Raw genomic sequence first — 24,237 nt, 5'->3', positions numbered from 1 at the left:
TGCCTTTATTTTCATTGTACTGTATCATTAAAAATGTACAACGAAATTCAGAGTGCTACTCCTACAGGGTGCCACTAGTGAAAGAAAAAAAAAAACATTCTCCCCACACATTCATTCCACAAGATAATAAATAAATAGATAAAATAAAGTAGTTAAAAACTGCATTAAGAAATGGCACTTTTAAGAATATTGAACACTTGTCGGTTTTTGTCTGTGGGGGAAAAGCTGTGTTTGAGTCTGTTATTCTGGGTTTTGAGTGATCTGTAGCACTTCCCAGAGGGCAGCAAGTCAAATAGGTAATACGTTTGGACCTTCTTCACGCAGTCACCATCTATAGATAGCAGGAGGGGTCTGTGCTGCTCTTTCTGAAGTCAATGATGAGTTCTTTGGGTTTTTTTGTGTTTAGCACCGTTTGCTGTAGTTTGTTTAAAAAAAAACATTTCTCACCTTCAGTGCCATCAGCCTCTGCCTGCTCTTCACGTTGCTTGGTCTTGAATTTCATATTTCCATGATGCATGATGGCACCAGTCAGCTTGTAAATGCCGTTCTTCTCTTCTTGGGTAAAGCCCAGCACATCAAAGGCTTCCTGAAAAAAACATAAGATCAAAAATGCATTTCTGGCAGAGTAAAAGTTGATGTGAAAATTCATTTTGGACTGGGATTTGAAGATTCAGCTCACATCGGTGGCCATCAGCTCTTCAGAATCATTGATAGAGGCTACCGTTGTCTCTCCTTGGGAGATGAAGGCGTAGTCGTAAGGGTTGTTGGTGATAAGCAACATGTCTGAGGAGGAAAAGAAAAAAATGTGCTGTAAAATATCTAACTGTATTAAGATTCAGCCATAACTCACTTTTGATGGAGATTTACAGCATTTTATCAGATTTATACCCAGAAGTTCCGGCTTTGCCTGAGACAAGATCTGGTAGAAAATGTGGTAGTCCCTCTCAGCTTTGAGCTGGTAGGTCACACGAGACTTTTCCAAAAGGTCTGTTCAAGAAAACAATTGTTATTGTGCTACACTGATAAGTTGGTAGGTAATACATTTAAATGTGTTACATAAACCATGTTACTTACAAGTTTCAATATCAGCAGAGGCCAGCTTCCCACGGTTATCAAAATGAATGCGGATAAATTTACCCTAAGAGGAAGCGAGACACTCATTTTAGTCCTGTTAATTCAATCACTTCAATTTAAAAATGACCATTTGCAACCACACAGACACTCACAAATCTAGAGGAGTTGTCATTCCTGATGGTCTTGGCATTCCCGAAGGCCTCCAGAGCAGGGTTAGCCTGGATGATTTGATCCTCCAGGGTACCCTGATTTTGTCAAATAAAGACACACCTTCAGGTTCAGTGCCAAGTAAAATTGCAAAATGTGTTTCAGCTATTAGAAATTATTTTTAATTGAAGTGTGATTGTGCTTTACAACTGATACTTTGTTAAATATTATATTTAATATATGTAATATATTTTGTAGTACAGACCTTCTTTTCAGCAGCCAGATCTTTCTTCGCACTCGGGGCAGCAGCGATGCTGGCAAAGTACTGAATGACACGCTTGGTGTTGACAGTCTTTCCGGCACCGGATTCTCCACTGAGTTGAAGAGAGACAGAAGGTTTTAGACCAAGACCTATGACCCTTAACTACTTAAGGGATTATTTTTGGCTGTGTGACTTACGTGATAAGGATTGACTGGTTTTCTCTGTCTGTCAGCAAGAGAGATTTTCAAAGTATTAGTAAAACATAAAATGACGTCAGCGTTGAATATTTAAAGAAAATGAGGCTAAAATAGAATATTTACCTGACAGCATGTACTGGTACGCATTGTCAGAGATGGAGAAAATATGGGGAGGAGCTTCAGACCTCTTCTTTCCTCTATAGGCAACAACCACCTCTTGGTTGTAGACTGGCAGCCACTTGTAGGGGTTGACAGTCACACAGAAGAGCCCAGAGTAGGTCTGTTGTAGTAAGCGAAAGGCAGCAGATAGTAAAATGATAAGATATGTGTAACCTTGTCATAACGATGTTGCTTATTAAACAATGCTTTATCAATGGGTAGGTGAGGTTTTATGTTATGCTTATTGTCTTACATAGATCATCCATGCTGCATAACGCTCTTTGAGGTTAAACAGCACAGCGGGCTCATGGAGGAAGGTGAACATCGCCATGTCTTCAATTTTATCAAACTTTGGCGGGTTTTGAGGGTGTACATCACACTCCTTCACTGTCACAGTCTGCAGAAAAAAATTATATATTTCACAGTCACACTGACCAAAAATAACCAAATGTCTCTCTCTAGAAATATGTGACTCTGCTAAATTGAATCTACCTTTCCAAATTCCGTTTCAGCGGTGACTTTGTCACCATCCCGACTGATGATGGAAGCTTTGACGAACTCAAACTCAGGGTCAGGAACAAAGCACTCCTTCTTCATGTCAAATATACGAGTCTGGGCCTCCAAACGCTCCCTGTCTGACTTTCTCAGAAAAGGAGCAGCCGGCCCAAAATCTCTCATGGCAGCGTCACCCATTTTCGACCTGTTACAGATTTGTTACAGATGTTGTATTAAGATTAACACAAAGCAGCACTCAGAATTATTATAGAATGTGTACAATAGGACTTGTGTCACATTTTATGCTATACATTAGCCATCAGCATACCACACGTGCAATAATGACAAGGTAGATAGTTGTGTTTCTTTAGTATGCAAATCACCTTGAGCCCTTAATCCTGTATTAATTTAATTTCAACAGCAGTACAGAAACAAAATTTACTTTTAAGTCTTCACTGAATTTGAGGCTATTGTAGTCATGATTCGAGATTTGTACTGATTGAATCAAAAGTGGCTTTTACTTAGGGCTGGTTGGAGTTTAAAGGATCCAGGGTCAGTTAGGGTCTTGCTATCCAAACCAGATAACAAAGCAAAACATTTCATTTCAAGACACCAGTACTTGTGAACGGATCAGCCCCAGCTTACATCCAGGACATGGTCAAACCATATACCCCCCCCCACCCACCCACCCACCCACTTTGCTCTGCATCAGCCAACCTGCTTGCTGCCCCCTCACAGCGAGGCAGAACTAATCACTCAACGAAATCCTGACTGTTCGCTGTCCTGGCTCCCAAATGGTGGAACGAGCTCCCTATCGACATCAGGATGGCCGAAAGCCTACACATCTTTCGCCAAAGGCTAAAAACACATCTCTTCTGACTACACCTCGGATAAACATAAAGAAAATCGTGAACCTGCACTTTCATATGGCTCTTTGTAGCTTTGCTTATTTAAAGCTAATGTACTTGCACTTACTACTTGTTGTCTGGAGTTTGAACCTTCAGAGTTGAAAAAACTTAATTGTAAGTCGCTTTGGATAAAAGCATCAGCTAAATGACATGTAATGTAATGTAATTTCAACTACCATGCCATCACCACTGTTGACCACCTTCAAAGAACATGTTATACATGTGAAGTGCATTCCAAAAACTTTCCACCAAAATATTTTCTATTTAGGCTACCTTACTGTACGACTGATATAAATGTTTTGCTTACCTTTGACTCTCAACCTTTAATCAAATGAAGTGACGAGCCCCGTAGCTGACAGCAGCACTCTCTCCATTAATAAAGGTTGTTTATCCACCAAATATGGGATGAATTTCTGGAGCTAGGTTTCATATTTTAAAAAAAGCATTGTCCTAATTGGGCAGAATCTACTGCTGCTATTTGTTGCTTTCACCTTGTGACAAACAAGGGGTGGACAATAGATAGTACAAAGAAAGGGGAGGGGAAGAGGTGTGGATCAGGGACAGGCTTGATATCAAGTCAGATAAATCACAACAGGTCATTTTATGTAATATCGTACTACCTACTAACTTAATTCAGTGAGTTCTTTTGGGTGTGATTTCATAGTTTCAATATTTAGCTTTGTTTATAGTTTTTGATTTGTATTTAATGTATTGTACTTTAATTTGGTATTACACACATTTGATTCTTTCTTACTTTTAAAAGGCTTTTAAATGTTAAACTTAAATGATGAACCTTTTTAAAGTAAAGTTTATTATTATGTTTATTTCCAATTATGTTCAATTAAAACCTACTTGGTATTGATATATGTAATAAACTGATAGCTAATAACGTTAACCCTTTTTATGGTTGCACAGTATATTTAGATTTAGGGTTAAAACAATCCATTTAAATTCAAGTTTACATATTAAGATAAAATGTTCAACAGGACCAACATCCTTTGCCATGACTCTTCCTTTCCTCCTAAGAGCACCAGTCGATTCAGTGTGAATGACTAAATAAAATCTGTTCTTCAAACATTGGGCTTTGAGAACAGCTCTGGACTTGTCATGTTATGATTCCTAATCAAAAAGATAAAGTTCAGCTGAGGTCATTCATATGAATAGCTGTAAAATACCTTTCTGCAACCTCTCTTTAGACAAGTGTTGCAGCTGTTGTAGAGTGAAAGCCAAGGTCAGGGACTATAAATGATCACTCATGACAGTTCCGCCCAGCCTTTTCTCTACCCTTTGTCTCATGGGTTCATCATGGCATTGTTTCCTTTCCTTTGGCCTTGAGGACAAAGATAACCCTGTGAAATTCTTGTCTGGGCAGTCTGTGATCTTGTGATGGATGAGGGGTAACAGGTGCATGGCAGTAAAAATATACCTCAGTTTATTCTAGAACAGAAGTTTCATAACTTTTTTTTATTTCTATTCCATTAAAATATGTAATCGTTTGATGGTTTGAATCCATCCATCTTAGTCTAAATTTAGTAAACATTAATCAAAACACACTTAAGTGAACACTGCTTCGAGAAAAACCAAAACTTAATTTTGTTGTTTTGTCCTCCTTTCTTGAAATTGAGCCATGTGTCCTCCCTTAGCAATTAAAGCCATATGCATGTTTTGTTTACTCTTGTAGAATGGCAATGATGAGTGCTGAGCAAAATTCCAATGGACTGTTAAGAGTTGATCAGAATTTGCTTTTACATGGTTGGACTCATTCTCAGCTGTCCAAATCCCTGTGAAAATCTTTGTCTGCTTTGTGTCCCCATCTTGGCTTTCATCACCTTCTCGCTGTTTGGACACAGAGTTGTAACCAGAATCTTCTAAGGTAATGCCACTTGCGTTAGCAGAAAAAATCTTTATTGGAAAGAACAAACGGTGTCACCTTGATATGCTATTGTTGCTGTTGTCTGCTAATTAATCCTAAAGTATTTCTAAACACACCAAAGTCCTAGATGTTAAGCAGTTGACACAGATGAGCCTATAGCACAAGGGTAATGAGGTTAAGTTTTAAAGGGTCAGCAGGAGAATTAATAAAGCCATGGCTTACATAGTTATGTTAGTGTTAGCATGTGGATGACAAAGAATAACACTGCAATTTATTTCTTATTTTACAATCTTGTTGACAGTATCTAATCCCTTAGAAGGACGAGGGCATGTGAGATCAAGGTCATTATGTTGTGTTGGACTGATGTCCACCCTTCACTTGGCTCCCTCTGACAGTTGAAGAGCCTTAGCATCAGTCCCTCCTTTGTGCTGCGGTACGGTAAGCCTTCAGCTTCAAGTCATAGATTCAGCTGGAAGAATTTGTGTAAACATTGCTGATTAAATTCAGTTTATTGTTTTTAGATACTATATTTCAATTTCGCTTTTTTATTTGTTTACATTGTATTTTGTTTATATATTATCAATATTTAATAATTGTTTATAATTATATTATTTTAAATTTATTGATTCTGTTTTACTATATATAACAATTTACTTTATAATGATCGCTTCCTAGCCAAAGCAAAAGGCAACACTCAGTGTTACATTGTTTTTGCAGCATGTTGTATAATGCAGCTGGGCGATATGGTTTGAAATTACGATAACATTGTTAAAATGGATATGTTTTACAGTATTGAGATATATTGATGCGATGATGTTCATTGAGCTGATGTTCAAATAAATAAACATTCCACTGTTATGCATTACATGAGACCAAACTCTTTTTATGTGTAAAACCAAAACATTCTTTTGTAAAACAGAAATGTGTAGAACGATAACATTCAATGTATCACCATTATAGAAGTCTGCTGAAATTTTGATCAACCATAATAGTAAATTACCTCCCATTGAAATTGACTAGAACAATGTCAGTGAATCATGCTATTTGCTGTTATGTTAAAACCTCTCCTCAAATGTAACACAACAAAATATTGTGTCGAATCTAATACTATAATATGTTACTAAACACACAAGGGGAGATGTAATCTGTTACTTAGGTAACATTTACAATAACATAGGTTACATACGTAGTTAGGCAGTCCCTCCAGAAAAAGGCGATTATGTGATCGCATAATTCAATGCATAATCAGCCAAAGTCTGCATATTTATGCGGGGGCCGCATTTTTGCCGCATAAATTGCCGATTTCTGCGCAAAATATGCGGGGCTTGCATGATTTCATAATCCCCGCATTTTCGTTGCAAAATAGTCACATATATCTTAACAGAAAGTTTAAAAATGTTGCGTTTACTTCACACAAGAGCAGCCATTTTCCCCTTTTGCCATGGGAACATTTATAAAGTGATGTAATTACGCGACGTGAACATCATCGAAAAGCAAGGTGTTTGGGGAATCACTTTTTTTTCTCTTTTTCATCAAACCACAATTTTTGCAAGTTCCTGCAATTTCATCGCATAAAATTGCATAAATATCCCACAAAAAAACAAAGAAGAAAACATGCTGCATAATCAAGGATTTTTGCCCGCAACAATCACAAAAAAACTCCGCATTTTTCTGGAAGGACTGGATAGGTGCCTAAAATGAAAGACTTTCTGAACACAACATCTAAAATGCCAAAGGAAGTCTAATTTACCTACAGATAACTTTTTTGTGATGTAATTTCCACATCTCTGTATAAATATTCCAAAACTGTTCTCTTCTGGTTTGGAAGGAATTTCTTTGCTTCACATATCCACTAGTTATATTAGATTAATAAACATTACATTCATGAAAAAAAAGTGACATCTTGTTTGACAGTGTTAACCAGGTAAACTAACTTTCAGGGTGTATTTAAGCACTGTGGGACACCTCTGAAATGACATTTGGACCATTATGAGCTACTTTCCACTCAAAACATTTCCTTGAGAGCTTGCTTCTCTTTTCTGTTTTCAATCTTTTTACAGATTGATTTACAGTTGTATTGCTGTGATTAGGAGGGGACCTTTATTAGAAAAGAATGGGTTCCTTCTGACCTGCTGCAGTGTTTATTGATGTATATGTGCATGCCTCAAATTTGGGTAATGATTCTAATATTTTTAACTTAATTTTATTATTCAGTTGATTTTTTCTATTTTCATCTTATTGAATACACCCATATGTGCACTTTGCCTCACAATAATGCAGTGCTGCAATTCTTTTAAAATGTTGATTTTATGTAATCTATAAAGTGATCTTGAAAGTGGTTTACAGATTATTTATAATTTAGTTAAATGTTGACATCAGTGGTTGGCCATTACATTTGAGATAAATAAGATGTGTGTTAGTTAACTCCCACCACACCACCAAGAGAGTGTTTTTTTCCAGAGCAACTTTGGGTTGTGTCCGACACAGATAAGACCCACAGTGAGTTTACACCCTAGGGAAGAAGTTCTGAGGTAACTGAAAAATGCTTATGTCAGTGTAATCAATACTGGTGGTGAGTCTGTGTCCATCGGGAACAGTAGGATCTGTTGTGTTTCTTTAAAAGCTCAGAGACCTGGGCGCCAGTTGGTAGAGAGTGCACGAGGCGAAATACTTTGAGTTTTCTTCTAAAAAAAATTCATATCTCCATCCCTGATATAGAAAAGGACAGAAACAGCTGATGCAGTGTTTATTAATTACATTACATGTCATTTAGCTGACGCTTTTATCCAAAGTGACTTACAATCGCTACATACAGTATGTCAGAGGTCACACGCCTCTGGAGCAACTAGGGGTTAAGTGTCTTGCTCAAGGACACATTGGTTGATGTATCACAGTGGGAATTGAACCCAGATCTCCCACACCAAAGGCATGCGTCATATCCACTGACCATCACCACCCATAATGTATATGTACATGCTGCAAATGTGGGTACTGAGGTAATCATTTTTAACTTTAGTTTTATTATTATCATTGTAAGAAATAAAAATAATCAGTCAAGCTGGCTGTGCTGTATGAGGATAAAAATTATAGTTGAATAGTATTGTGTGTTTAGTGGAAGAGCACTGTGACAGCTTAGTCAGGCAAAATGAGAAAAGGATACTGTTGTGTGTGCAGAAAGCAGCACTGTATGACGGTGGTCAGAAAGCAACGAAGTTAATATCAGTTTCATATCAGTTTGACCATGAAAGTAAGTTACTTCTCAATCTGTGACGGACAACAGTGGTGCATTGTTCTTTCTGACCATCAGCATAGCTAAAGTCTGTCTAACAACTGATGAAGAGGGCGTGTGCCAAAAGACTGGGACCAGTCTGTGCACCAACCAGGGGACGCCAAGTCTAAACCACGGTACTCCTCCAACTTTTAATAAACAAATCAAAATGCTCTTAGAGACTGATATATGAAGTCATGTATAAGCCAGAAAATTCAGTCTGATGAGAGAAGCCTGTGTGCCTGCTCAACTCGGACCCGTGTACACGTTTATGCTCTTATGATTTTACTTAAATAAATACTTGTTAAACTTTTAAGTCCTCTCTTTGTCTACTTAGTGGATTTTTAACACGCACATCATTCAGATGGTTTTATTTTCAATCTAACTATGTTGTGGATTGTATGTACCGGTATTATATTTTTATCTTATTTCTTTTGCTTATTTTTAGTATTATCAAGTGTGTGTTATTTTCCATCTTAATTTCCATTAAATGTTCCTTTTTTTGTCTTTATCTTATTGTAAAGCACATTGTGCTGCATTTCTTTTATGAAGTGTGCTATACAAAAGTTAATATAACGATTACTAACTCATATACTATGTTCAAAAAAAGCCAATATTATTCCTATATGTTGTCAAGCTGATATACAGTATCATTCTAAGTAGAGATGCTCCGATACTGCCTAAATGGCTGGTATCGGTTTTGGGAAGTAGTTTATGCACCGATCCGATACCACGTAATAAAGCCCTAAAGAAAATCTACATTAAAGTAGTTTATTTATGTTCTTTTTCCGTTATAACTGACTGTCAAACTGGAGAATAAAAGAAAGTTCTGTGGCATTCATTGTTTGTGTTTGTTTATGTTTCACACCTGAGCCAGACTGACAACAAAGATAGAAATAATATCACATCCATACAGGGATAGTAGTATACAGTTGTTAAAACATAATAAAATATATGACACACTGGTATCGGATCAGTACTCGGTATCGGCCGATACGCAAGTTCAGGTATCGGAATTGTTATCGGGAAGCAAAAAATGGTATTGGACCGTCTCTAATTCTAAGCCTACCTAGTCATAAATGCGTACCTAAAAATAACTATATAGGTAGGGACAAAACTGGATTATTATTATTATTAGATTGTCAAAAACATCTCTGCAACCATAATAAGTCAGAGAACAGTTCAGAGCTTCAGCACAAGGTGGCAGAAGTGTGATAGTAACCCTCTCCATCTGGACCCTCTGCAGAAAGTGAACAAATTACTTTTGTAATGGGTATTGATTATCTGTACACTTTTTTGTTTCTTTTGTGCTTTTTTAATGTTAACCCTTCTGATGTCAAATTTAACAACTAGGCGATCGTTTTCATTGATGATAAAGTGAAAGCTTTAACATAACAATTTTTATATGACAGTTCTCCCCACTGACCAGGCCTCTCCAGCTTAATGTGGAGAATTCTACCTGATTGAAATAAATGAGGACTCGATACGTTAATTTGATGCACTTTTCTTTATTCTACAGTTTTGACAACAAAGTGGACTACAGCACAGAAGATCCCGGAGGTCTTAGGTCGTCGTCTGTGAGCTTCACTCCTCATCTAACCCTTTCTGTGATGAAGAATGATAAGACAGTAGACAAACAGAGATGGATTAGGGACAGAGGACCAACAACACTCAACAAGTGTTATCAAAGGTAATTTGGCTAAAATTTTACAAGTTAGTTATTCCGACAGTAATTCTGCATGAATAACATTTATTTTACTGCCCACATTCCTTTACTGTAGTATGTTGGCTTGGACATAATTTCATTTTAAATGCTTGAAAATGAATGTTGATTTTGTGGGATTAGATTAATTTTAACAATGTAGCACTGTTTGTAGTATATGGAGGAAAGTGTTTTAAATATAAAAAGTTAAAGAGCCAAGCCCCCTTGAGTTTAGTCTCAAGCCATTTGGGGCTTTTTAATCTGAAAACTAGAATTTTAAGCCTAAATTCTGAGGAAATCATTTAGTCTTTTTAATACATTGAAAACATTTATCTTTCAAACTGGGATTTTTGTTTCATGTTGTTGCCCATCTCTCTCTACCTTCATTTTTACAGGCAAGGTTCTTATTTACAATGGCGGCCTGACAAGTGACAAACCAACTTAGGGGAAGGGAAGAAGGGCTAGAAAATAAAATACATTAGACGTTCATACAGTTAAGAAAAAAAAAATCTCATATATGTATTGTCAACTCATTAACAAAGGCACAACATGCCCAGAAATGTAATTATTTTAGAAAACAATATGTAATGCTTTCTGTGTGACAAAATATGCATACCACTAACCTACTAAATTGCACTAATCCAATTGACCAAATCAATAAAAAATTTAAAATAAAATTGATCTATACAAAGTCTGGTCTGTTTTTTTTTACTCCCATTACAAATGATCATTTCTATAATTACAGTTACAATGAGGATGATTGAAAGATAGTGTGCAATATTGTGAAGGCAGTCGGACAGCATACAGTATGAAGTGTAGCTTCTTACCTTTGAGCCCACATCACGGCTCTTGGCACGCATCTTGTTGACCTGTGACTCAGCGATATCGGCTCGCTCTTCAGCCTCATCCAACTCGTGCTGCAGTTTGCGGAACTTGCCCAGATGAGTATTGGCCTGCTCTTCCTACAGGATTCAACAAAAACACAGGCCACAATATTCCATTACTACAATAGGCAATGAACCTGGGGGAATTGACTTAAGGCCACATGATCTGATGAAAGGGTAAACACAGCTTAAACACTGGTTTGTAGTTTACCAACTAGGTCTAAAAGAAGTCACAGTGGAGGCTGAGATGTTTCCTGGCTTGAATTCAAAACAGCTGGTTTTTTAGTAGTATTTTAGCATCTATAAAATGTAATAACATGTATAATATAAGCATGCTATAAACTACATTAACTATGAATGAAAAAGTATTTATTTTCTATTTAAATTTATGAATTTAAAACAATAAAGAAAAGTGTATACATCTTGAGCACACCGCACAAATGAAATACAGCTTTTCCAGTCCACACTTACAGCCTCCTCAGCAGCTCTCTTATAGGCTTTGACTTTCAGCTGCAGTTTGTCAACCAGGTCCTGCAGACGCACCATATTCTTGCGGTCTTCCTCAGTCTGTGTAAATCAAGGGAATAGGAGAGACTCACAAGTTTGATAAGGAGTATTCTCTTCATATAGCATCTTAATTTTGACAAAATTTGGAAAAGTAGGTGTGGTATAGTGGAACAATATTTTGTGGACCCATGCATAAAGGCATATTTGTGACCAGGGTAAGAAGACACCTTTTAATAGTATATATTGTATGGATGATAATACACTTGTTGCTATTTGTATAGGTTATGGAAATAGGCAAAAAAAATCACCTGGTAAGTGAGCTCTTTGATGCGTCTCTCATATTTGCGGATTCCCTTCACTGCTTCGCTGCTCTTCTTCTGCTCAGACTCCACCTCATTCTCCAGTTCCCTCACCTAAAAACATCAGAAAATGATTAATGGAAATTCACTGGTCCACAAGGAGCTAAGCTCAAACATTAATCAATATATTTTAACATTTCACTCCAAGAGAATTCACAGCCAACTATGCGGCTCTACAGAGCTTTGTAGCCAATTTCAGGTACATGTTACAGTCTCAAAGCTCTGACAAACCCACCGGCCCATAATCAAACAGCAGAAAGACAAAGTAAGTGACTGCCTGGTGAAGGAATTGAATTATATAACAAACTAAAGACACACATTTATCTTAGGATTTGATTGACTGTTTTGGAGTTCAAAATATGATACTACATCTTTATGAATATAAAATTAATGTTGGTCCCACAATTGTACTTGCAGAAATGTGTGATTTGTATATTGGTAAACTTCTCTTACCCTGGCCTCGAGCTTCTGCACCTGCTTCTTGCCTCCCTTCATGGCGATCTGTTCAGCTTCATCCAGACGGTGCTGCAGGTCTTTGATGGTTTGCTCCATGTTCTTCTTCATACGCTCCAGGTGAGCACTGGTGTCCTGCTCTTTCTTCAGCTCCTCTGCCATCATGGCAGCATCAGTAATGGCCTTTTTGGCCTTCTCCTCAGCGTTTCTGCACTCCTGCACTGCTTCCTCCACTTCAGTTTGAAGCTGGGAAGCATCGACCTCAAGTTTCTTCTTCTGGTTTATCAGGCTGGTGTTCTACATATTTTCGAGATTTGAGATTTGAGAAAATATTACTGCACTTAGAAATAGCAATGCTTTTGATTTCTCAGTCAGTCATCCATGGTTGTTGCAATAAATTATGAGGTCTCACCTGCGAGTGCAGTAGCTGCACCCTTTCGCTAACGTCCAGCAGCTCTTGCTCAGCAAGTTTGCGACCTCTCTCAGTTTGCTCCAGAGCAGACCTGAGCTCCTCCAGTTCAGCCTGAAGCAGGTTGTTGCGCCTCTCAACAATGGCCATGTTCTCTTTAAGATCATCATTCGCCCGAACAGCCTCATCCAGCTGAATTTGGCAATCCTTCATGGTATGATATCAAACACATTGTTTAGAACAAGTTGGAATTTGAAACATCTTAAGGAAGTGAGCCTTTCTTTTTCAGTTTACCTTGAGATGTGCATGAACAGATTTAAGTTGTTTCTGGGCCTCAGCTGCCTGCCTGTTGGCCTGGCTTAGCTGGATCTCCATCTCATTGAGGTCTCCCTCCATCTTCTTCTTCAAACGGAGAGCCTCATTCCTGCTGCGACACTCAGCCTCAAGAGAGCTCTGCAGTGTGTCAATTGTCCTCTGCAGGTTCCTCTTGCACTGCTCCATCTCCTCATCTTTCTCAGCTAGTTTGCGTTCAATCTCAGCTTTAATTTGGTTGAACTCTAGCTGGGCTCTTAGAATCTTACCCTCTTCATGCTCCAGGGAGGCCTGGTGGACAGGAGGGTACAGAGTTATACATAACAGCTGACAGTTTTACTATAAAATGTTTAATTCCGAAGGCCTGTACCTCAGCTTCCTCAAGAGCAGACTGGATCTCACTTTTCTCCTGTTCCAGTTGTTTCCGTAGTTTCTCTAGTTCATGGATGTTCTTTCCACTCTCACCAAGTTGCTCAGTGAGGTCAGAAATCTCCTCTGTGGAATACCAAACAGTATGATTTAGATGGGTTTACAATTTCATCTATAAAATATGTCTGCAGAAACTTGGACACAAACCCTGGCAGTAGATCTTACCCTGTAAGTTCTTGTTCTCTCTCTTCATGGTCTCCAGATGATCCAGAGACTCCTCATAAGAGTTCTTCAGTTTAAAGAGGTCAGTGCTCAGAGCCCTGGCCTCCTTCTGGGAACTCTCCAGTTCACACTGAGACTCTTCGTATTTCTGCTTCCACTCAGAGAGGACCTACGGTGGAAAGAAAGGCCAGCGGTAAGTGTATATGTGCCAGATGAATGGAGAAAGGATTACAGGCTTGGGGAATTTGCCTCGAATTAAACAATTTCTCCCATTACTAACAACAGCACTCCAAGGTGGAAAACATATAAAGTTCACACCAACTCTAAACTAATTTAGTGTCAGGTATAGGTGTTAAATAGACTAAATATATAATTTGAAAATATTTGGACTGATGGAGAATCATTCTCTACAGCTTGTGCATCTTTTACAGATGGCATACGTTTATGTTTTTGGAATAATTCAAATACTGGTTAACATTTGTCCAATGTTTTAGCCCATTCATCTCAATGTATCCCAACAGTGTCTTTTTGATACTACCACTGAGGGACGCCAAAGTCAGACTTCAACTAATTTTCAAACTGGGTTAAACCACCCCTGTTAGACTTTCTTTGAGCTGTGGACATGACCCCTAGCTCCTTCAGAGAAGTTGCCCTTAAGTATCCTGTAGTTGTACTTGGCACCTCTAAGCTGTAAATGTGTTCCCACAGGAAGCCGCACTACTGGCAATAGCAGGTTCAGTGTTTTGCTGGTACAAAGGCTCAGAGGCTACACTGCAAATTGATACTTTAGGTGCTCAAAAATTCTAAGTAGTATTTTACCTTGTCAAAGTTTCTTTGCTTCTTGTCCAGAGCAGCAGCAGCAGCATTAGACCTCTCCACATCCACCATGAGATCTTCAATCTCATTCTGCAGCCTGTGTTTGGTCTTTTCCAGAGACGAACATTTAGCATTCACTGCTTCCACAGCCTCCTCAGCATCCTGCAGACGCTGAGCCAGCTTTTTCCTTTGGAAATCGATCATTCAAACCATTTAATGTTCCTGCAATTGTGCTTGTTGGATAAATTCTAATAAATGCAATTAACGTGACTGGCTGCTTGGTCATCTAACAGACAAACTTTTTGTTCGTCTTACATTTTAGTAGGAACATAACACAAACAAAAAGCTGATCTGCTAGACAAAGTAAGGTCTATTTAGAAATTACATATCATGAATATTATGAATTTGGATCTCAAACTGTCTTACTTTGCCTCCTCCAGTTCCTCGGTTCTCTGGATGGCATCAGTTTCATACTTGGTTCTCCACTGAGCCACCTCAGAGTTGGCCTTGGACATGCCTCGCTGCAATTCAGCCTTGGCCTCCTGCTCCTCCTCATACTGCTCCCTGAGCAGGTCACAGTCATGACGAGCAGACTGCACTGCATGGGCCAGGGCACTCTTTGCCTATCGAAACAAAATTAAATGAATGAGTAACGCTGTAATACACTTTAATTAGAAACGACTGTCCAGTGTAATTGGGCACTGAAACTTTATTTTACCTTGGTCTCCTCTTCCAGTTGTCGCTTTAGGTCGTCAATCTGTTGAGTGTAGGACATTTTTCCCCTCGTCAGTTGAGACACCAGGGAATCCTTCTCTTCCAGCTGCCTTGTGAGCTCACCTTGTATTGGCAAATGCAGATATTTGTATCACCAGAAAGTTAACTTTTTAAAGAAATTTGTCTGGTTTTCTCAGTATTCATTTGAAAAATGTATACATGAAAATTGTCAGCTATCAAATACATCAAGTATATAGCAAAAATATACCATTTTCCGTTTGAAGTTTTGCTTTTTGCATATTGAAGTCATTGATGCAGCGTTGAGCCTCTTCAAATTTGGTCTTGTATTCATTCATCTGATCTTCCACAGTCCTGCATGTCTTCTCTAGATTTGTCTAGATTTAAAATAAACATTTAAATATTCCCATTTAACCCGAAATACCCACATATCTGTGCAAAGTCAACAATAGCAAGAAATTGTTTGTCAGTTTAGCCAACCTTTGTCTTCACAATATGTTCCATATTGGAGACCACATCATCCAGCTCCAGTCTGAGCTCGCTCTTCTCCTTCTCCAGTTTCTGCTTGACTCTCTGCAGGTTGTCAATCTGCTCTCCCAGGTCAGCCACACTGTCAGCTTGTTTCTTCCTGAGTGTGGCAGCAGTGGCTTCATGCTGCAGAGTGGCCTCTTCAAGGTCTCTGCGGAGTTTCAGGAACTCAGCCTCTCTCTTCTTGTTCATCTCAATCTGGGCAGATGTTGCTCCACCAGCCTCCTCCAGCCTCTCACTGATCTCCTCCAGCTCTCTGGCCAAGTCTGCTCTTTGCTTCTCCACTTTGGCTCGGGCAGCTCGCTCTGCCTCAAGCTCTTCTTCCAGCTCCTCAATGCGGGCCTGGAAACGCAGGGATGTTTAGTCGCTACTTACTATTGAGTGTTTCACCAATTTTGAATCATTACACATGAATCGTCCATTACCTGGAACTCCTTCAATTTCTTTTGAAGCTGAATTGTTACCGCCTGCTCATCTTCTATTCTATTGTTGAGCTGACTGACTTCAAAATCTTTCCTGTGGTGAAATAAAGTTGTTAGAGTTAGAATAACTGGTCATCTGTTTTGCCTGTATTCTATACAGCGTTTGTGTACTGTATGAGATACAGACATGCCGTACATACAGTAGAACAATGATTCTCAAAGTGGGGTCCATGGCACTCTGCCTGGGGCTTTTACAAAAGGCTTCATAAATTAAAGAATATTTAGAATTTTTAATTTATAATAGTTCATAGAAAACGTTCTAATCTAACAAATCCAACTCCTTAATCTGCAAATATCATAATACATGTCTAATATATTTCAAATAATTTTCCCTTGTGTTGTTCTTTCACATAACTAAGACTAAGAAATATGCTATGTCAAATTATTCCAAGGTTCCCAGTATATTCTCTTTCTTGTAATGGGTCCTTGGCTGAAAAAAGATTAAGAACCTCTGCATAAATAAGAATAATGTGATTACTTTTTCAGATGCTCTTCAAGTTGCTGCTTGTCATTCTCCAGGTCCATTAGACTCTCCTGGGTTAATTTTAAGTCTCCCTCTAGTTTCCTCTTCGCTCTCTCAAGGTCCATCCGAATCTTCTTCTCTTGTTCCAGTGAACCTTCAAGCTGGACAATATCATTACAGAAAGTCAAACTATTGTCCTCATTATGCAAGGAGCATATGATCTTATTAACAGCTTTAAATTAAGGTTGCGACAATACGTTGTAGAATTCTCACATCATCCACTTGCTGCTCCAGCTTAGCCTTGGCCTTGGTCAGAGAGTTGACTTTGTCTTCTTCACTCTGCAGATCATCCAGCGTTTGCTGATGAGCTTCCTGTAAGGCTTTCTTTTCTTTGGTCAACTTAGCTATGATTTCATCCAGAGCAGCCATCTCTTCGACCAGGTTCTTCACCTGGGAAATTAGAGATAAGTATTGAAAAAGTGTACTGGTTAGAAATGTGCTACTTGTTCATGTACTTAATATTTAGAGAAATATAAATAGCTGAGTCATTGTCATACCTTGTTTTCTGTGGCATGCTTCTCTTTCTCCACTTTAGCCAGAGTTAACTCTAAGTCATCAATGTCTTTCTTCAGCTCAGAGCACTCATCCTCCAGCTTCCTCTTCTTAGCAGTCAGTTCAGCATTCATCTCCTCCTCATCCTCCAGTCTTTCTGTCAGCTCTTTGGCTTTTGCCTCCAGCTGGATTTTGTTTTTGATCAGCCCCTCGCATCTTTCCTCAGCATCTGCAAGATTATCTTGCTCCTATATTGAAATGGTCATTAATTTGATAACTTTGTTAACGTAGGATAATTTGCTATATATGATTAATATTTAATATATATATATATATATATATACACTGTATTGTTATATTACCATTTTGACATTAAAATATTAAGAATGCTGTCATTAGACTTACAGCCTGGACATGGAGCTGCAGGTCATTCTTCTCTTGAAGAAGAGAAACCATTTTCTCCTCTAGTTCCTTTCTACGAGCTTCAGATTTTGCGTAAGCCTCCTTCAGCTTCAGGAATTCTTCCTTCATGCTGGCCATCTCCTTTTCTGCTTCAGCAGATCTCAACAGAGGTTTGATCTTGAAAAACAGCTTCATCCAGGGCCAATTCTTCACCCCCATGAAGGCACGGATGTTCCACTGGATCACCAATAGTGCATCTCTGTCAAAGATCAACCAAGGTTATCACTACCACTTACACAAAACAAAATCATTACTTATAATCATTATCATTTACTTTGTTTTAGTTCATTTAAAATTCTTGATTCCTCTTACCTCCTTTCATAAATCTTCTGGAATTCCACTCTTGCCAGCAGACCTCTTGCTCTTGCCTGGATTCCAGTTATGATCAGTGACAAACGTTCATCTCTCATCTCCTCCAGTAGCCCAAGAAGACCAGCCTTGAAGAACACCTTAAGGAGCATGTAAATATCCGCTAGGTGTTACACCTAAGTGCTTGCACCCTTTTGAAATAATACATAATACATTGTTCCTCTTAGAAATTAAACATTGAACTTAAGTGAACTCTTGCTCAATGCAACGCACTCATGGATTTGGCTGATACAGCACTATTTGGTCAGTAGCCTATGGTGGCAAATATAAGTTAAGATAGGATTGCTGTTGAACTAGCATTATTCAGATTGTTTACCGATTTAATGACTCTTCTAGACTATTCTTCTTCTACTTGTACTACTGTTCTGCTACATTTTGCATTCCGTCATTGATTATAGACTAAACATTTGTAACAGAAGTGCTTTGGACTTTTCTCTTTAATGAATTACCTTAGTGTGTCCAAACTTGTATTGGATGTGATCAATATCCAGAGACCCAAGAAGTTTCTCAGCTCCCTTTCTACTGTCAATAAACTGACCATCAGGGATGGCAGCAGGATTCAGGATGCGATATCTAGAAGAAAAAATAAATAGTTTGGATAATAATATTTACTTATTGTTGGCCAAATAAAACCTCATGAAGCTTTGTGAACCATTTTTACTTTATTTTCTGAGCCCAGTACATGGTGCTCTTTGTTCAACAAAGGGTTGAAAGCACACTGAATTGCCATTTCTTTAGCCTTTTTCTCTAAACCAAGAGTGCCATCTAGTGGGCTCAGAAAGCAAAATAAAATATTTCAAACGGCCAAAATGAGGCTTCATTTGGCCATCACTAATATTTTCATTTTCTTTGGGAATTGTAAAGTATGTGACTAAACATTTGACATATGAGATAATACCTCTGTTTGAAATCTCCGTAGAGGATCCTGTTGGGGAAGCCCTTTCTGCAGATTCTGATGCCTTCCAGCACACCATTACAGCGCAGCTGGTGCATCACCAGAGGGTTCTCCATGGCCCCAGGAGTCTTGGTCTCATTGGGGATGATGCAGCGTACAAAGTGAGGGTGAGTAGACCTCAAGTTGGTCATCAGCTTGTGCAGGTTCTCCTGAGGAGGTAATTAAAAACTGTGTTTAACTCTCACTTTAGTTGATTATTGTGATGCATATCTCTATTACCAATGTGAAACGAATCAGTCATTGTTTTGCATAAGGAGTAGCCATTCAAACATATTTATCTGTACTAACCCTGTGCAAGGCAGACACCGTTTGGAAGGATGAACCTTTCTTTTTGCTTCCTCCTCCTTTGCCGCCCTTTCCACCTTCAGCTAATAAACCGGTGTACAACTCAGTTAGATTGCCTTAACAGACACAGGCATAAACTATTCCAAAATAATACTGACATTCCCAGTGGAGGTTAATGCAGTACATTCAGTTCATTCCTACCTGCTTCTGATCCAGCATAATTTGCAAAGAGGACAGATAACAGTTTGAGATTAGACTTCTGGTAGAGGCCTACAACGGTCTCATTCAGAGGATCCTTGTTCTTCACCAGCCAGTTGTTGATATTATAATCAACAGTTCCAGCATAGTGAACCAGGGAGAAATGGGCCTCTGGTCTTCCTTTGATAATTCTGGGCTTCTGGAAGTTGGCAGATTTCCCCAGATGGTTGTCATAGAGCTTAGTTTTAAAGGTGGTATCAGAAGCTTTGGGGAACATGCACTCCTCTTCAAGGATGGACATGATACCCATGGGCTGAAGGGACAAAAATATGAGTCGTTTAAAAATTAATCATAATATTTTCAACAAATCGGTACGTACGGCTAAACATAGTCCAGTCGCTCACCTTTTCAATCAGGTCAATGCAGGCCTGCAAGTCCATACCAAAATCTATGAATGTCCATTCAATGCCCTCTTTCTTGTACTCTTCCTGCTCCAGCACAAACATGTGGTGGTTGAAAAACTGTTGCAGTTTTTCATTGGTGAAGTTGATGCACAGCTGCTCAAAGGTGTTGTACTGAAATGTAAAGTGACAAAACTATAGTCATTTCCATACTCTTACCTGCATTAAGTTGAAAAAATTAATTTGCCTGTATAATATAGATTAGATAAACATAAATAGATGAAGCTCACATCAAAGATCTCAAATCCAGCAATGTCCAGTACACCAATGAAATACTGGCGAGGCTGCCTGGTGTCAAGGGATTGGTTGATCCTCACCACCATCCATAGAAACATCTTCTCATACACTGATTTAGCCAGCGCACCAACAGCATAGTACACCTAAAGAAAATCCAACGTTTAAAGTTACATTAAATAACCCTTATTGTGCACTCAGTTTTGCTTCCTTCATCTATTGTACTTTAGGGGACACGTTCCAATAAATTCAACTCTTAAGTTTCATTCTTACCTGCTGGACATTTTGTCCCTTGGTGACCCACTCATTTCCTACTTTGACTCTTGGGTGACAGAGACCTTTGATGAGGTCAGCAGAGTTCAGGCCCATCAGATATGCAATTTTGTCAGCAACTGTTGAGAAATTGCGGTATTGATTCATCAAGGTTTTTGCTGTTTTTCAAGGTCTTTAGGATTCTTTTATTTTGATTCCTTCTCTCACCTTCAGTGCCATCAGCCTCTGCCTGTTCTTCACGCTGCTTGTTCTTGAATTTCATATTTCCATGATGCATGATGGCTCCAGTCATCTTGTAAATGCCATTCTTCTCTTCTTGAGTGAAGCCCAGCACATCAAAGGCTTCCTGAATGGGAAGAGGGGTATTAGAGTAGAGTGACAGGAGAGATCCGGGCGATAAAGCAGTGCTTTTAAGAGTAATATTTTAAACGTGGGAGTAACACATGGGAAACCAGAGCAACTGCTCCTGGCTGTTGTAACAACAGTCGTTATGTTTGTTGGAGACACCCAAGGCCAAATCTGAATGACCATTGTTGGCGAACAAAGCGGTATTGATCATCTTGACAACCCCACAGAGGTTAAGTAGCTGGGTTTCCATAACATTCAGTCAGAACTGATGGAAGTTCCTCAGATGAGAAACGAAACGTCTTCAGAGCACCTTTTACCAATTACATTTACCCTTGATTTTAACCCTCCCCTGGATGACTTTGACCCTGGATGACTTCACAGACAGTATGCTAGTGATGGCCAAATGAAGCCTCATGAACCTGCAAACCATTTTTTCCTTTTTCTGAGCCCACTAGATGGCACTCTCTGTTCAACAAAGGGTTGAAAGCACACTGAAATGCCATTCCTTGAGCCTTTTTCTTTAAACCAAGAATGCCATCTAGTTGGCTAAGAAAATGGTTCACAAAGCTTCACAAGGCTTCATTTAGCCATCACTACATTATGGTACATCCCTACTCACATCTGTGGCTATTAGCTCTTCAGAATCATTGATGGAGGCTACTGTTGTCTCTCCTTGGGAGATGAAGGCGTAGTCATAGGGGTTGTTGGTGATAAGCAACATTTCTGAAAAGTAAATCAGAAATGTTACATTTTGTATACTGGATATAGCAACATTACAACTACTAGTAGTTACTGGTCCAAAGTATAGTTGTTTTCATTTACCAAGCAGCTCAGGTTTCCTCTGAGACAGGATCTGATAGAAGATGTGGTAATCTCTCTCAGCTTTAAGCTGAAAAGTGACACGGGACTTTTCCAGCAGATCTGTAAAGGAATTTGCATTAAGTAACTATGAAGGTGATCATTGTTTACATTGGACAAACATTGAAAGTTTAGAGAAAAGACTGCTTACATGTCTCAATATCAGCTGAGGCCAGCTTTCCACTGGCTGCAAAGTGAATTCGGATGAATTTGCCCTAAAATGTATGACAAAAGAAAAGTAAAAAAATAGAAAAGGCACAGAGGTGTATTCATTTCAGACAGAAACTTACAAATCTGGAGGAGTTGTCGTTCCTGATGGTCTTGGCATTACCAAAGGCCTCTAAAGCAGGGTTAGCCTGAATGATTTGATCCTCCAGGGTACCCTAAAAGATTTGTTAAATTGGTCACTATTTGTCTATATGTCAATACTAACAAAAATGATGCATTGTGCCGATAAAGGCTCTATTTTATGTCATTTCAGCATTTTAACCTTTTTCTCGGAGCCTGCGTCCTTCTTCCCGCCCGCAGCTGCGATGCTGGCAAAGTACTGGATGACTCTCTTGGTGTTGACAGTTTTCCCAGCACCAGATTCTCCACTGAAGACACAAATTGGATTGTTTTCATAAATAGACAAATGGGCAACACACAACTAGTCAGGTCTTTGATTAATCAACAAAAATGCATAAAAGTTACAATCTGTAAATACTGATACACCTTTTCAGTGGAATACATGGAATTTTCTTTGGCACATGTCTAGACACGTGCCGACATGTGCCGCTTGTTAAAATATTAATATAATCTATCATTATCTTTTTTTAAATTCATTGTTTTGTAGCCTATTGCAGCTTATAAAACAGTAGCAAATTATTACAGTAGTGACAGTATTGATGGCTTGCTTGTAGCTGAACCATATAACATAAAAACTATCCTGAAGAATACATGCTGAGTGTTGTTTAGTTATTTAGTTTCTTGCCATCAAATCCATGATCTAATGTAAATGTTTTTATTCAGGTATTCCCATCCACTGGGGCGTTAACATGCACAACTGTTCACTGATAACATACCACTTAAACAAAGAACATATTACTGGGATTTACCGGAGCATATCAGCAAAAACTCACAAAACCAACAAATTATATTCAATGGCTGGCTACTGAATTGCCACTTACTAAAATTCTCACAGCATTATATAATTCTCAATTGCAGTATAACATAGTCATCAAAACATAACTTACGTGATGAGAACTGACTGATTTTCTCTATCTGGGAAAGAGAAGAAAGGGTCACTTAAGGATTCTAGGATTCCTTAGCATTTGTACACTTCATCTTTCTGTGAACATATGATAACTGAAAGTGAATTACCAGTAAGCATGTACTGATATGCATTGTCAGAGATGGAGAAGATATGGGGAGGAGCTTCAGTCCTCTTCTTTCCTCTATAGGCAACAACCACCTCTTGGTTGTAGACTGGCAGCCACTTGTAGGGGTTGACAGTCACACAGAAGAGCCCAGAGTAGGTCTGTAAGAATGATAATTTGAAAGTGAACGTTTTTAAGATACAATCACATTAGCCATTGATATATGAATGTAATATGTAGTTGTAATGTAGATGAAGGATACAATCTAAGCTTTTAACTTACATAGATCATCCATGCTGCATAACGCTCTTTGAGGTTAAACAGCACAGCGGGCTCATGGAGGAAGGTCAACATCGCCATGTCTTCAATTTTATCAAACTTTGGCGGGTTCTGAGGGTGTACGTCACAGTCGTTCACTGTGACAACCTGAAAATGGAGATAGTGAGAATTAATACACTATTATTTATCCTGTTGACTTTGAACTACTGTTTACTAAATGTATTTTGTGTAGGAGGGCGCATCATGCCTCTGTGCCTAAGAGTCTGCTTTCTAATGCTTCTTTGATATGTATGACTAAATGACAAATCCACTTGAATCATCACTTGCATTACCACTGTGTCTTAGTTAGGAAACTAGTTGCATCCATCACTGACCTTCCCTTTTGCAGTCAGAGCAGTGACTTTGTCCCCCTCACGGCTGGTGATGGAAGCCTTCACGTACTCCTCGTCAGTATCAGGAACGAAGCACTCCTTCTTCATGTCGAAGGCACGGGTCTGGGCCTCCAGACGCTCCCTGTCTGACTTCCTCAGGTACGGAGCTGCTGCCCCAAAGTCTTTCATGGCAGCGTCACCCATTTTTCACCTTGTCTACAGAAGAAAGAATCTCAATATAAATTCAGCTGGTATGCATTTATCTAAAGGCAACTGCAGGATAAAAAGAACGCCTATGCCAATATAGAGTCATGTTTTATATTTGTTAATCACTATGTCATGAAATTCACTGTTTTTAAATCAAACCCATTTTAATTTTTCAGATGCTCTTACCTTACCAATCCCTACCGCGGAGACTGGGGTGTGATGGTCCTAAGGAAATAAATAACGGAAGCTGATGAGACTAGTCTGCAGTCCACATCAACACAGGTAATGCTTTAGAGGCAAAAGTGTAGTGTGTGATGTGTAAGCCATTGTTCCTGGACCTTACCTTGAGATAGAATGGTGACCTATTGGGGGTTTCACCATGAGTTCTCTTTATAAACAAATCCTC

General features: G+C 38.8%; 1 protein-coding gene, 1 long non-coding RNA gene and 1 pseudogene across 2 annotated transcripts in view; 1 reads left to right on the top strand and 2 right to left on the bottom strand.

Moving 5' to 3' along the window:
* Nucleotides 1-2,540, bottom strand: part of LOC120567804 — an 11,991-nt pseudogene extending 9,451 nt beyond the window's left edge.
* Nucleotides 1-10,745, top strand: part of LOC120567814 — a 12,687-nt gene extending 1,942 nt beyond the window's left edge. Inside the window, exons 2-3 of the long non-coding RNA XR_005640617.1 lie at nt 9,903-10,073; nt 10,481-10,745. This is a non-coding gene — a long non-coding RNA (uncharacterized LOC120567814). The remainder of the gene's footprint in view (nt 1-9,902; nt 10,074-10,480) is intronic.
* LOC120567805 (myosin-7-like) lies at nt 9,872-24,237 on the bottom strand. Its single transcript, XM_039814847.1, has 39 exons — nt 24,175-24,237; nt 24,018-24,056; nt 23,628-23,840; nt 23,257-23,400; nt 22,979-23,135; nt 22,852-22,879; nt 22,107-22,212; nt 21,907-21,999; nt 21,768-21,831; nt 21,581-21,679; nt 21,378-21,481; nt 20,618-20,756; nt 20,411-20,529; nt 20,134-20,283; nt 19,847-20,017; nt 19,446-19,755; nt 19,248-19,327; nt 18,903-19,108; nt 18,454-18,577; nt 17,948-18,084; nt 17,579-17,834; nt 17,179-17,421; nt 16,895-17,071; nt 16,637-16,782; nt 16,102-16,192; nt 15,629-16,018; nt 15,399-15,525; nt 15,135-15,253; nt 14,843-15,039; nt 14,420-14,603; nt 13,604-13,769; nt 13,380-13,504; nt 12,992-13,300; nt 12,701-12,904; nt 12,289-12,585; nt 11,785-11,889; nt 11,441-11,536; nt 10,913-11,047; nt 9,872-9,988 (listed from the first exon to the last, which is right to left on the bottom strand). The coding sequence occupies exons 3-39, from the start codon at nt 23,826-23,828 to the stop codon at nt 9,968-9,970; spliced, it is 5,820 nt and encodes a 1,939-aa protein (XP_039670781.1). The 5' UTR covers nt 23,829-23,840; nt 24,018-24,056; nt 24,175-24,237; the 3' UTR covers nt 9,872-9,967.

The sequence above is a fragment of the Perca fluviatilis genome, chromosome 11, assembly GCF_010015445.1.
Source record: "Perca fluviatilis chromosome 11, GENO_Pfluv_1.0, whole genome shotgun sequence".
Classification (NCBI taxonomy): domain Eukaryota; kingdom Metazoa; phylum Chordata; class Actinopteri; order Perciformes; family Percidae; genus Perca; species Perca fluviatilis.
This window is presented reverse-complemented; position numbering and strand designations above follow the sequence as displayed.

Bases quoted from the DNA above. Each gene is read 5' to 3' on its own strand.
- LOC120567805 (XM_039814847.1), bottom strand. From the start codon at position 23,828: ATGGGTGACGCTGCCATGAAAGACTTTGGGGCAGCAGCTCCGTACCTG. The intron at 22,000-22,106 runs GTTAAAATGCTG...CAAATCTTTTAG, and splicing joins ACGCAGGCTCCGAGAAAAAG to GGTACCCTGGAGGATCAAAT. The intron at 11,537-11,784 runs GTGATTTTTTTT...TGATTTACACAG, and splicing joins TCAAAGAGCTCACTTACCAG to ACTGAGGAAGACCGCAAGAA.